This window comes from Chiloscyllium punctatum, chromosome 16 (genome assembly GCF_047496795.1).
Source record: "Chiloscyllium punctatum isolate Juve2018m chromosome 16, sChiPun1.3, whole genome shotgun sequence".
Taxonomy (NCBI): Eukaryota; Metazoa; Chordata; class Chondrichthyes; order Orectolobiformes; family Hemiscylliidae; genus Chiloscyllium; species Chiloscyllium punctatum.
In genome coordinates, this window is record NC_092754.1 from 28975899 (window position 1) to 28990147 (window position 14249).

Below are 14249 nucleotides of genomic sequence, written 5' to 3' on the forward strand. Positions count from 1 at the left end.
CGACCCCCAGCTTTAATCAAACATCCAGATGAAAGAATGTGAAATAAGCCACTGCCTTCGACATCTGGCTGAATGGCAGGTCTTGCCCGCAATTTGTGCTGATTCTCTATATGAGCTTCCCAGCATTAAACCTGCACCAGTTTGGATCAAAAGGAGGGTTTTCTTAAGCTTGAAAGTAAAGGGCACGTCTAATAAAGGAGCCAGTCCAGACACAGGGGAGCATCAAAAAGGAAGATCTGTACTTACATAGAACCTCATCAGCCCTCAAATATCCCAAAGCACTTCACAAGCACTGAATCAGCTTTGAAGTGCAGCCGCTGTTCTGATGTAAAAAAACTTGACAAATATCAACTGATAGAAACATCTAGTTAATTTGCTTTTGGTAATGCGGGGTGAAGATGTGCAGGGCTTATACACTTAATGATGAGGTCCTGGGGAATGTTACGGAGCAAAGAGATCTTGGAATGCAGGTACATAGCTCCTTGAAAGTAGAGTCTCAGGTAGATAGGATAGTGAGGACGACGTTTGGTATGCTTTCCTTTATAGGTCAAAGCATTGAGTACAGGAGTCAGGGCTGTACAGGATATTGGTTAGGCCACTTTTAGAAAATTGCATTCAGTTCTGGTCTCCCTCCTATAGGAAAGATGTCGTGGTACTTGAAAGGGTTCAGAAAAGGTTTACAAGGATGTTGCCAGGGTTGGAGGATACAAGGAGAGGCTGGATAGGTTGGGGCTGTTTTCCCTGCAGTGTCAGAGACTGAGGGGTGACCTTATATAGCTTTATAAAATCATGAGGGGCATGGATGGGGCATGAACAGCCAAGGCCTTTCCCCTGGGATAGGGGAGTCCAAAACGAGAGGGCACAGTTTTAAGGTGGGGGGGGGGGGGGGGGGGAAAGATATAAAAGGGACCCAAGGGCAATTTTTTCATAAATGGTGCATGCATGGAATAAGCTGCCAGAGGATGTGGTGGAGGCTGGTACAATTACAACATTTAAAAGGCATCTGGATGGGTATGTGAATAGGAAGGGTTTATAGGGATATGGGCCAAATGCGGGCAAATGGGACTAGATTAACTTAGGATATCTGGTCGGCATGGACGAGTTGGACCAAAGGGTCTGTTTTCCTGTTGTACATCTCTATGACTCTGGAGTAACAGCTCACCAAGAGGGTTTCCTGCTGTTCTGTAAGCAATACAATCGTTAACATCTATCTAACCAGAACAACAAATTAAGGGGCCTCGGATTAAAACTTGGTAAATGATGGCACCCTCGAACGACACTGCATTCCAGGAGTGAAGCACAAACCTCAAACCAGATTTTATACAACACCAAAAGCAAGGTTTGAACCTATGGTTCAGTTGGCACCCAAATAGAGACCTAAACATTGACCTAGGTTATCGGGCTACCATATGGTTAAATGTTAGGATACTGTGCTGTCAGTGACTTCAAAAGCAACTCAAATAGAGCATTAAAAGCAAAATCTAAACTACACTGTTGTAGCATGTGTCTCAAAGATGGTTTTATAGAAATGTACAGGGCCATCATTAGTTCGCTCAGTCAATGAATGGAAGCAGTGATTGGATAGTTGACTCCAATCCATTTGAAAGCTTGATCTTCTAGCTGAAGGGAACTTTCAGATAAGTGGTTTCTTGGAGCTAAAGCAGAAACTGGAGAGTACGGAAGGCTTCAACAAGCAGCAGTGATCAGAATCTCTGCAGTGTTATATCCAAGAGCATGGCTTTGGGAAAGACCTGTGAGACACCTCCTTAATCCAACATGGAACAGCTCAAACCAACTGAGAAACTGCCCTTGGTGACTACAGCGAGTGTGGGTGCTACACCACTGCACACTGAAGCTACTGAGCGAATGGAATCTCTGATCTGAAAACAGGGGACGAAACAAAAACTGAAGAGGGGAAAGTCCTAATGAGACAAAGCTGCATGATCCTAAAATTGGAGCTAGGTCATTGGGAAGCAAACTTAGAAAGCACTTTTTCCTTGCCACAAAGGTAACTGAAACCTAGAACACTCTCCCTCAAAAGACTGTGGTTGCAAGGCTATTTGAAGCTTTAAGATGCTTAGGATGTCTAGCTGAGAGAACAAGGAATATGGTGCAAGAGCAGAACAATGGAGTAAGGCACAGGTCAGCCAGGATTGGTTGGCAGAACCGAGAAGCTCATGAGCGTTTCCTGGTTCCTTTCATATTTTACACATTTTCCCAATTAAAATGTCAAAGCATGTCAAAATGGCTGCACTGTGCTCTCCCTCATCTTAATCCTGTTTCTGAAAATGAGCCCATAAACCTAACTATGTAAAAACAAATTCTTTTCACTGAACTCAAGAAACATTGCCTGTGTAAATCTTGCTTAGTACAGTAAGGTTAAAGGTTACACAAATTCCCAGAACCAAGGGGCACAAATGAAACAGCACCTGGAATGTAACATACTGAACTCATTCATCATGTTTATAGCTGTGAGAATTTGGGGCAGCCATAAACGATGGATCCCTGCTAACAGAGGCCAGCTCTGTGATGACCCATGAGTCGGGTGGATGCAGAAGTCCTTGCTGTTATCCACCCATGGGTGTTCACAGAGGACTGAGCAGGATCCATTTTGGATCTGCAGCAAGTCATGCAGAATCACGCTCGGTGTTTCCTGACAATGGGAAGAATTACAGCTCGTTACTACTGGGGTACGTGTTCGCACAGTAAACCCCCTAGTCTGCCTCACAAAGCCTGGAAATTTGGGGCAAGTTTCCTTTGCAGAACATTGGTCGGGTTGTCGCACAATTGTGTACTTGGCTCGTACCGAATTCCTCTCTTCACCAGACAGAGTTCTGGCTGATCTCAGTCGAGCATGAACCAAGATGAAAATGGGACTGGGGCAGGGGAAAGACAGGTAGGGGACGGCAGATTGACATCACTGAAGGTTCCTGGCTCCTGATTGCTGTCCAGCAGTCTGTGTGGACACTTGCTGGGGATGGGACTGTTTAAATATTCACAAGTAAAGAAGGCCTGTTTAGATAAGGTCCCAGAAGGTCCCTTTGGAACTGTACCCAAGATCCATTAGTTCCTTTGTAGCAATACAGAATATTCCAAATTTGTAGGTCCTCTGTCCTAGCGTTTTTCTCCATAAAACTTCACAGTCTAAACCTCAATTTGTGTCTGTCCCAAATACTCTTTTTTTTTTGCCTCCTTTTTTGTTCTGTTTTGCCAGCTGAGTGACTTCAAATCTAATCGCTATTTACTTCATTCTAACTCTCTGTTCATCTCGAGGAGCTCCCTGATAATCAGCTCAGCTCCTGCAGGAGAATCTCTGATTTCTCCAGGGGGAAAACTTGCAGCACTTAAAAAGAGCAACAACACCTGAGGTCAGACACGAAGCTTCACCCTGTGAGCTGCTCTGCTGTAGTGACTTGCACCTCAATAGAGGAAACCACAGAGAAGATGTATCATTTATTTTAAAATAGGTTTTATTTTAATTTGTTTGCAATGGAAGCCGCACTGCTGAGCTTTGGGTTGCATTCACAGTGCAGGGATAAAACAATTTGACTCTAAACTTGCCCAGCATAAATCTTCTATTTAGTTTCTTAAATAAATCCATTTTCTTTCAGTATCGGTAGCATTATTTTACCTAATTTACAAAACAAAAACCAAAAGAACCCCCGAATGAATGGGAATGCTTTTAAAAAGATGTTGAACTTACAAGACTTTCTAATTCCTGTATGCTGCCTTACATCACACACAAGCACTGGTCTTAAGAGAAACTGAGGGGGTTTTCTGAATTAATGTGCAATCACTTCAAATTCTGGAAGTTTCTCTTTCCAATTGTGTCTGACAGAGACGTTTGTCTTTCAACAGCCATCATCTCAATGTACTGATGCACTGCACCTTGACAGAGTAAAAATGGACAACTTTGATCCTCTTCAGTCTCAATGCAGTGCCCCTCAATAACAAAGCAGGTCACCTGACCACCTCTCTCCACCCATGAGGCAGGAAACTTTCCTTCCCAATCTGATCCCTGCTGCAGCAAAGATTCCAACCCTCCCCAGAATTTCTGGACCTCCCAGGGACGGGCCGCCTGGATTTGAACCCAGGCAGAAGGGGCAGTCCGGTGAATGAATGCTTTTGGAGATGTGGGTTCCCCCTCGCAGTGTAGGCTGCCACACAAGCTGGACGGACCTGCTACGTTCTGAGGCAGAGCAGAATCAAAAGAACTTGCAAGTTCAACATCTTGACAGGAATTTAAAAACTGTCTCCTTAGGAAATAAGACACAAGACTTACAAAAGAAAAAAGGTCCAACATCCCACATGAGTTCAGCCCTGCAGCTGCTCTTCCAACAGCAAGTGATGTCACCAGCTCTCCAAATCTGACAGCTCCCTTTGCAAAGCGAGATGGGCAAGTTGCATTTTAACAGCTCCCCATACTATGGCGGCGTGTTAGTTTGACATTACTCGCAGTTTGACAATCTTTAAAGTGACCGTATCCCTTCACTTGGTCTACTTACAGAGGATATTTGTAACAGCTTATTTCCTCCCCCCCATCAATCAGATGAGTTTGCAGGTTGCAATATCTGACATAAACAATAACTAAATATTCAAGTTTTAATCACAATTTTACTTTTTCAAACCCTGAATCCCATGTAGATTTTGAAATTGTTCAATTAGCTTATGTAATTTTTGACCAACTCTCAGATCAGAGCATTGAGAATACTCAGTAATGACAAAGACAGAGGAACACCCTCACTATTTCCAGTACTTTGGAAGCAACTGACCCATTTCTAGCAGGTTTGCGGGTTGAGAAGGGCCCTTTACAGCAGTTTCACAAATAAAACCCATAATTGTGGATAGCGCTGATATGTGTTAAGAGCGATGATCAACATGTAAGATTTCAAATCGGGCCAAACCTCAATAATCTATGAAGCCATCCTTCTGAATGCCTATTCATTCACAGCATTAAGTACCTAGGCAATTATTGGTGAGACTTCATGGCTGGAATGGGTGCCAGTATTGTGGTGGGGTATGCTGTCAATTTTGATCAAAGAAATATATCTCACAGTCGGACCAAACTCTTGAGAAGGAATTCCCATATATACTCGTGAAAAGTCTACATTTTTAGATTATGTTTTAAGGTTACATTTATGGGGTCAACTGTGACATGGATTCTACTTTTGAGGGGTTGAAGTTTGTGCTACAGCCCAAAATACCGTATCAGAAGCAAATAAACAAATAAAGAAAAAAACCCCACAATGAATTACAGTAATATGACTGTATTCCACGGGCGCTACAGGGGAACTCAGCTAAGTTGTCACCTGACTCTGACCTGATGGATCTTAAACATTTGCGCCAATTTGGTGTGAATTTTAATCAAAATACATAATAGCACGAAAAAAATTCATTTCCTCGTCGTAACATTTACATACAGGATAATGCCTTGACTCACAAATGTTGCTCTGTTATCTGTGAAGAACTAGGGACAACGTTTACATGAGATATATGGAACATTTCAGATCATTTGGCCAGAAATGGGGAGTCAACTTTTACACAAGATCGGCTTTTACTCGAGTATATATGGTAATATCACGTAATTGTGCATTTTGACCTTATGATTATTCCTCATTCCAGAATCATCAGTGTGAGGATCACCCTGTTCCTTATCACAAAGAGGACAGCACCCTGGATCTCTTGAGTGTGAACTGCAGGATGGGTGTATGGTATCTGAGAAAACTTGTTCCAAAAGATTTAGCTTGGGAGATGTGTTGACAAAAGGTAATTCCTTTAAGCCAAATTAGGCACTGCATTTCAACATAATGAAAGTACACGGACAACATATCACCACAAACTACCTTTCAACGTCAGTCTTAAAACTAAATTAAGATTATGTAGGATTCTCAATAACCATTCCCTTGATTTGTCAGTGGGCAGAAGGTTTTATGTGGGAAAGGATTCAGTGCTCACAGTTTTAAACTGGTGACTGGCAAATGGGAAGAAAAAAAATCACTCAAGAATCCTTTAATTAAATAGTTGTTATTACAGAACTGAGCATTGCTTTAAATAGTTGTTATTACAGAACTGAGCATTGCTGAAGTAAGATACAAAGCTGTTCGTATTGCACTCATCAGGATATTTCACACGAATACCAATTTATACTGCATGAGAAGTGTGTGCTGATTGGCTGGCAAGTAGACTCTGATTAGTGGATGTGATGTGGAGCTGCCAGTGTTGGCCTGGCTGGACAAAGTCAGAAGTCACACAACACCAGCTTTCAGAGTGCTGCTCCTTCATCAGGTGAAACCAAAACCAAAAGAGAAAGGACCCAGTGAGCTCCCAGGATGGGGCACTTACTTGTGTTGGAAGCTACACATATTAACACACAAGTCTGCAAAGCCTAACAAATGTAACCTTTCCCATCAGGTTACTTGACAAGCAACCTGCACTCTCCTCCCATGCTGCAGAAATGTTGGTCTTCCTCTTGAATTTGTATTCTTGTGAACAGTTCTGATGAGTGTGAGATGAAAAGCTACAGCAAAATGTGCCTTTTCCCAGCAATACTGAAGTTACAATCACCAGTGGCCATTAGTGCCTTAGCTCCAGACTGGAAATGCTGTCTTCAGTCCTCCCCCAAAAACAAAACCTTCCAAAAGGGCATTTTCCTGAATATTTCAGTGTAGAAGATGCTGAGGTGAACTGTAGAGCTGCTGGGAAATATTTTGTCGTGAGGTCTCAGGTGCCTGTGCACAATGGTTTTAAATTGTGGCCAGGGTTTGGGGCTCCCTCCCTGTGTCCGAGATTCCACACCACTCCATGCTCCCCGTAATTTTGCAGTTGCTCTGTCTGTGTCAACTGGTGTCAGTGGTAATGTAGACCATAAAGCCGGGACAAGGTCTCCTTAACTGAACCATCTCATTAATCTAAACAGGGCATGCTCAGCCAATGAATGGGATGCAACGAGGTACCATCAAACACACTCATTATGTGATTCAGAAGCTAAGCCCCTGGGGGAATGGAGGAGTTGAAGGTTAAAGGAGATGGAGATTTTGAGCATGCCCAGTTGAAATGAGGATGTTCGATTACATTGTCAAACCAATGGAACACAATACACACTGGGACATGGAAACAACAAACAGGAGAAAATACCTTACAAAGAAGCACAAAGTGCACAATTGCAGTTATTTACAATACAGTACACAGCTGTCCTTCGGGGTTCCAGTATCAGTAAGATTAAAACACAGCCGTGTCCCTCCACAGATTCACAGGTGACATTATCCACACAGGATTTTTATATTTATCTATGTATATATATATATGTATATATATACACACACATACACACACACACACACACACTTTAATTACAGAGTGTGCTGGACCAGTCCCAGGACTCACATTTCTTAAGTTTAAAAACACGCAGACTGTCACACACATCCCCCCCTCCCCACAACAAGCATTAACTCTCACGTGCCACACACACACACACACAGACACGCGCGCACACACGCACACACACAGAGGTTGTGAGTGGATGGGTGTTTATCACCAATCTGCATCTTCCTCTACGTAATAATCGGGAGAAGTACCATCAAACAGGCCGGGATCCAGAGATTTCCGTTGCTTGCCCCTAGCAAACACCCGGGAAATGGAGCCAAACACCATCTTCTCCTTCTTCTTCTTCCTCTTCTGTTCTTCTAGATCTTCAAGAGACTGGACAATCAAAACAAAAACATTCAGTTGTTGCTTTCCTTTCGAAAGCTCCATTTCCTTCCCCCCCCCCTTCCTCTGCTTGAAGTTGAGGTTTTTGCCTGTTCTCCAGAACGCCCAATGAACTGCCAAGACCCGCACCAACTGGCTCTGCAGCAATGGAGCCAAACTTGACTCTGCTCTCGCTCACCGCTTGCGCTTTCTCTGATGATAAGGAGAGTACGATCTGGCCGATCATGCTCTGGAGATGAGGAGCTAACCTGTACATCTCCCTTGTGCACCCAGAAGCAAAGGGGCTATTGGTGGAACCCACTGCTTCCGGACAGTGGTCTAGTAGGCTGAGAACGGACTAGTCCTGCTGGCTGACCATTCAGAAACCCACAGTCACAGCAAAGAGGGAGTATCCCCAGCATAAAACCTCCAGGGGTAGCAAGAGGCATGATTCTGAGCAATAGCATGTTTACATTTGCCACAAAAGAAAGGTTCACCTGGCATTGCTACCAACTCAATTATCTCTGGGGATAAACTGTTTCTGAATGGAGCTCTCAAATCAGGCATAGTGCTGTGACCAGGTTAACAGTATGTTAGATTAGCCACAGACCTCGCTATGAACTGTTGCCCCCTACCCTTTGACATTGGCCAACCCACTACAGCCTATAATCAGGTTCACTCGGACTGGGTGTGAGTGAGTGACTGGGGCGGGGGGAGATTGCTGGTGCAACCAAAAATGAAAAACCCTTCACCCTTTTTAGTAGTTTGTACGCCAAGCACCAATGGGCTACCTTTGCAGGTTCAACATCCAGTTCTTTAATATACACCACTGATGGTGGGAGCAATATACACTGGGTTTTTAGAAGAATTTAACTTCATCGATGTCAGAGGTTCCACACTGGGACAAGAGGTATCTGGGATCAGTCGGACGCTGTTGAAAGGTTCATTCCTGGGAGGTAAATGCTACTGGCCAGACTATCAATACCAGCATTTACATAACAATAGAGGAGAGCATCCCATGGTGCTTCAAGTGGTAATTAGTCAAAAACTGATGCCAAGGTAAAGAAGATGTGTTATGCAAAATATTAATTTATAATGCCATTGGCCAGTTCTGGGCAGGACTTGATTTTCAGGGAAAGGGACACCAGCTACTGCAGGGAAAATACTGCATTGATGGAGTTGTTTCACAGAAGCCACTGAGTCTGCAATATTGTCAGATAGTGGTCGCATGACCCAGTCTGTGGGTGCATAATCTATTGGGTTCAAACATGGACAGACAGCCGGAGAGAAACTGGGCAAGAGTGGGGCACTCTGCCCTGTCTAACAGTCACAAGAGGACACAGATTACAGGTAACCCAGGGACCTACTCCTGTTCCGGTTTCTGACATCCTTGTGATCTTGCCTGTACTGGACGGTTGATGTAATATCACACATTTCACACTTCTGTCCAAGACCAAAAACGGCCTCCTTTGTGTGAGGAAGCCAGAACTAATAACCAGGATGGGTCTGCTCCCCTCAGTGTCCAGCCTGGGATTGAGAAGGTGAATCTTCGGGAAGTAGCCAGCAAGTATTGTGAGGTTGCACTGCCAGTGAGAAATGTCTCTCACAGGAGCCAATACTCAGAGCTTCTAATGTTCGTTCATTCATTAGAAAGCTAGAAGGGTTCATGACCTCCTTTTTGGAACTGCTCTGGCTTATAGCCTGAGAATTGAAGACAGAGTAGATTAGCCATCCCACAAGAGTTTCTTACATTACATAGCGAGTGTGTCCGATGTCGCGGTGAGTTGATGTCACTCGGTGTGGACGATCTTTCACCCTCAAGCATTGAGGCGTCTGAGATGATGGACGGTTGTCTCGAGTGACACGGACTGACTCGCACTCCTGTGTGAAGATTAAACGCAAAGGCTGATCAGTGTGTTATCTCTCACCATTAACCGCAACTGAGCTGACATCATATCGGAAACAAACAAGAGAGAAGGATGCAGAAAATCAGCAGGATTTGGAACAGAGTTAACATTTGAAGTCTGGTATGACTGTTCTTCACAGTCATAATAGAGCAACTCCTCCTCAGTTGAAGATGCCAGGATCAGCAGTTCCGATTACAAAGCACAGACAGCATTTTGCACATTTCTAATGCTCTCCCATATTGAAACTTTCATGATCATTAGTCATAACCACAGATCACCAATGGATATATTGCATTTTATTTCCGATATATGTTTCTTTCAAAGAGGAAGGATATAGCCAAAGTTACTGTGAATGTGAATTGAGTTGCTGTCTCATATGAGAGAGAGAGAGAGAGAGAGAGAGAGAGCCTGGAATGTCACACCTGATAAGGTGTCAAGAAAGCTTCAAAGCAATGGAGTTAAATGAGAGGAATGCACTGAAAAGTGAACCGTAATCTGCTCCAAGTTATCTCACACTGAGAACATGATGGAAGAAAAGACAGCGTCCTGGGCAAGAGACAGGTTTTCTTTTGTCTCTTTCAAGGAAACACAAGAAAAGGGAGTAAACCGCCCAGCTGAATCAGCAGAAGGTGCGCTCCCCTTAGAGGGATCAATTACCACAGGGTCATGGACTTAAAGTAAAGGGCAGGAGGGGATTTAAGGAGAATTCTTTTTAGTCATGGGGTGGTGGGTATGTGGAGCTCCCTATCTGAAAGGATGGGAGAGGCAGAAGCCATTACAACATTTAAGCATTATTTTGAGCACTTGAAGCACCATAGGATACAAGACTGTGGGGAGAGCTCTTGTGATGTGTGGTAGTGTCACTACCTCTGAGTCAGGAAGCCTGATATCTTGTCCCACCTACTCCAGAGGAGTGTAATGACATCTCTGAACAAGTTGATTGGAAAATATCTACAAAGCCATGGGCCAGGAAATGGGATTAGAGTAGATAGGTGTTTGATGACTGGAATAGACATGATGGACTAAGGGGCCTTTTCCCATGCGGTTATACTCTATGAATCTACGTAATAGGACACCCCCTGCTCTGGTTATCTACAGGGAAGCTCTTTCAGCATTGCCTTTCCATGAACTGCCCATTTAGCTCAGGAATGTAGATGTGAGAGTAATGCAGCCCTCACACTGTCGAATACTAACCCCAGAGTCAGGGCCATGCAGTGCCCAGTGTCAACATTCTCTTTTATTTATTGCCCTAAGAATGAGAATGCCAATTAGTGACACATTGTGAACAATTCTGTGCTCTGCACTCACACACACGCCCAATACATCGCACACAAGATCCATTTAACCTCGTCATGCCAAGTCCAGTTAGTACATTTGAACTTGCCATTCCAGGCAAAAACCAAGTTTGATTCCAGGCTGTTTTATATTCACTGGATCTGTCTTAGAGTCATGAACAGTACAAGAGGCGAGCTTTCTGTTTGATTGTTTATATTCAACATTAGAAATCCTTCACGCCAGGTTGACGGTATGTTTCCATCTCTTCAATCCTCAGGGGCTGAAGCAGACTGACAGACATCAATAATTTCCACCTTTTGCGAGCAAAATAAAAAAATACAAAAGAAATAGAGTATATCCCACTGAGGGCTACTGGAATGTCATTGAGGGGCTTGGACAAATAGCAATTAAGTGTGAGCCAACCAGGACTAATTCACACTGGTTTTGGGATGCCTGACTACATTCAGCATTTACAGTAGGAAGTCAGCGTCCTCTATACCACACTGCCAGTCCCCCTCCAGTCTCACTCTGTCTGACAGTGGACTAGGTGTGAGTGTCTTTCTCTATGGCTAAGATGGGTCACAGCCTGGCCTGCAGAAAACAAATAAACTCTGGCAGCAGGTACCATCAGATATGACTGGGGAACAGACTCAGGATCACGAGAAAAATGAAGGGAGGTTCAAGGATTTATTCCACACAGAAACATAGAATGTCTTACCACACACGAGGCATGTTTAACAGGTCATTATCTACTCATTGAAGCAGGCAGCAAAGGACTTTGGGAGGTTTACAAGGGTTCTATTGGAAATCTAGTTTACCACAAACAACAGGTTCTACCTTTGTCTTTCCAAATATCAACTCTTCACTGGGGATATGACAAGCTGCCTATTTTTAAAAAAAGACCCATCAGCAAAAATACCACTTTAACAAAGTACAAACACTGAAGAACACAATCTTCTTCCCCACCTTTTATACAGCCCATCACCCAAAAGAACCCAGCTCTGTTCTTTCATTTCTCATCACCCAATTTACAATGGACCAAACAACAACTAAAAGCTGGGAGCAACGAGGGAAGGAACTAAATCTAATCATGTTGGTGGAGAAGATAAAGTGCCCCACCCCCTAAAGTGCCCACCTCTCTCTGAAAGCTTTAAGGGTGCAAGTGGATACTATGCGCTCTCTCTCTCTGAAAGAACAAAAACAAGATTTCTAAATTGATCAACAGGGCCTGCAATCTCCCACAAACCCCATGGTCCACATGCTCCTCTGCACCATAGTGGGGCATAGAATAAATAGTGGGGCTGAGAGAAGAATCATAAAATCCTCACAGTGTGGAAGCAGGCCATTTGGCCCATCAAGTCCACACTGACCAACCGAAGAACACCCTACCTAGATCCACCCTGCCACTACCCCATACCTGTAAACCTGCATTCTCCAAAGCCAATCCACCCTAACCTGCACATCTTTGGACTGTGGGAGGAAACTGGAGCAGCCGGAGGAAACTCACACAGACACGGGGAGAACGAGCAAACTCCACACAGACGGCTCAGCGCTTTTCATTTTTAAAAGCCTATAGATGTGGGAAGAATGTGAGTATGGGACTGAGTTAAGGGACTCCATTTTTATCTGAGAGAAGTGCTCAATATTATTCCATCAAACGCACGAGACCCCAAGAGAAGAGAGTTGGCAAACATAAAGACCCTTTGACCTCTGCCCCCTTACCTTGCCGGTCTACGGGGTGGTGATGTGCGTGATACAACGTCTGCTGGCTCTGTCGGATTGCGGCAGTGAGCGGGAGGTCTGATTGCGTTACCCACTCCTGGTTCCCATTCAGCATACTCTCGCTTGGCATCGCCAGTGAGTGCCGCTTGGGGACATCCTTTGTCAGTGTGGCTAGCGACTGCTTGGCCTGCAAAAAGAACAGAAGCCGGGGTGAAGGCCTGCGAGGAGTCAGGCATCTGTGTGGTCTGACGTGGGCCTTCTGTACGGAGTGAACAACTACGGCAGGAGAGAGGGTGGGGAAGAGGACGTGCAGGGCTCCCAACTTCATCTACAGCACAATCACCAAAGTAAAACAAAAGGTTAAACGTGTTTCAAACCAAGTCATTCAGCGAGGACCTAACACCTCCTATTGTTACTGGGAAACTCATGCAAGGTTGCGTGCATTCACAACAACATACCAAAAATACCCGTGGTCAGGATTCGATTACTCTGAAATGGCAGTACTATAGCTGGTGGGCCTTTGTGAAAGTCACCTCACACCTACATCACTACCCATTTGAGGACCTACATGAACAATGCAATTTGATGGTTACCAGAGCAAGGGTTGTTCTTGGGGAAGAGGAGGTTGGTATAAATGAGCAAGATTACACGCGGATGACAGGGAGGCAAGAGGAGACACTGCTGAATGGAACCTCTTGGCTAGGCCTCGCCAGAACCTTGTTGGCCAGGTGATGGTCCCGGTGGGTGGGGATTTTAAACAACAACAAAAGACGACTTTAATGCCTTCATGGTTCAACGGGTGAATGCAGCAGCCAGTCTGCCAAAGCACCAAGTACCGGGCCAATACTACAATTAGCCTTAGGCTTGGCAGAGGTGTGGAAGAGATTAAGGGCCCTTGTTTCTGATCACCATCTGAAGTCTCCAGATGGGACGCCAACGTGGGTGTGTGATTGGTGGTGATATCACCCGTTATGCCACCATTCACCAGGGTACCCCAGGCTGTAAAAGCAGGATGTGGGCATTCAAAAGAGGATTTGGACAGTGACAGGTACTTTCACAACTGCGTCAGCAGCAGACAGCAAGGCAAATGAAGTGACTTAACAGTCAGGGTGAGGAGTCTGACTGGCTGTTACTGGGGACAAGAATAAGTCTGATAGACTCTTGGTTTATAAAACAGGCTGCCAAGTGTAAAGTTAATTGGATCAGCCTCACTGCAACGTCACAGGAAAAGATATGGCTCAGATCAGGTTAGTTCCTTCAAGAGGGCAACAGCTACACGTAGCTTTGTTTGTTAACTCCTAAGATGAGAGGTAAAAGCAATGTTTGGAATCATCCCACTCAAAAGTGACTAAATGCTACTTGAAAAACAGCCAAAGTATTATCTGTGACGGAGCAGGCTGGGGTTTGGGAACATGGCCAACAGGCAATAGAAGGAAAATATAACGATGCATAAAGTAGGCACTTTGTTACATCTGAAGCAGGGATTGCACATTTGAAGAGGCTGCAGACTGACACATAAAGACAATTGGCTTATTTCCCAGCTTGTGGAACACACACCTTGTCTGAATGTGCTGGGCCATTGAGGATTCTAACTGCACTGTGGGGATGCAGGCACCTTTAGTAGCAGATGTTAACCTGGGCCCAACGGCCTCCCACCCA

General features: G+C 44.5%; 1 protein-coding gene across 5 annotated transcripts in view; it reads right to left on the reverse strand.

The window, feature by feature from the left end:
- LOC140487121 (kazrin-like) overlaps positions 1 to 14249 on the reverse strand; it is a 339165-nt gene that overhangs the window by 115348 nt on the left and 209568 nt on the right. For all 5 annotated transcript variants that reach the window (XM_072586643.1, XM_072586642.1, XM_072586646.1 and 2 more), the window contains 3 exons: positions 12591 to 12777; positions 9437 to 9567; positions 7575 to 7698 (listed from right to left, as the gene is read on the reverse strand). In XM_072586643.1, coding sequence (XP_072442744.1) covers positions 7575 to 7698; positions 9437 to 9567; positions 12591 to 12777 — 442 coding nt within the window. The remainder of the gene's footprint in view (positions 1 to 7574; positions 7699 to 9436; positions 9568 to 12590; positions 12778 to 14249) is intronic.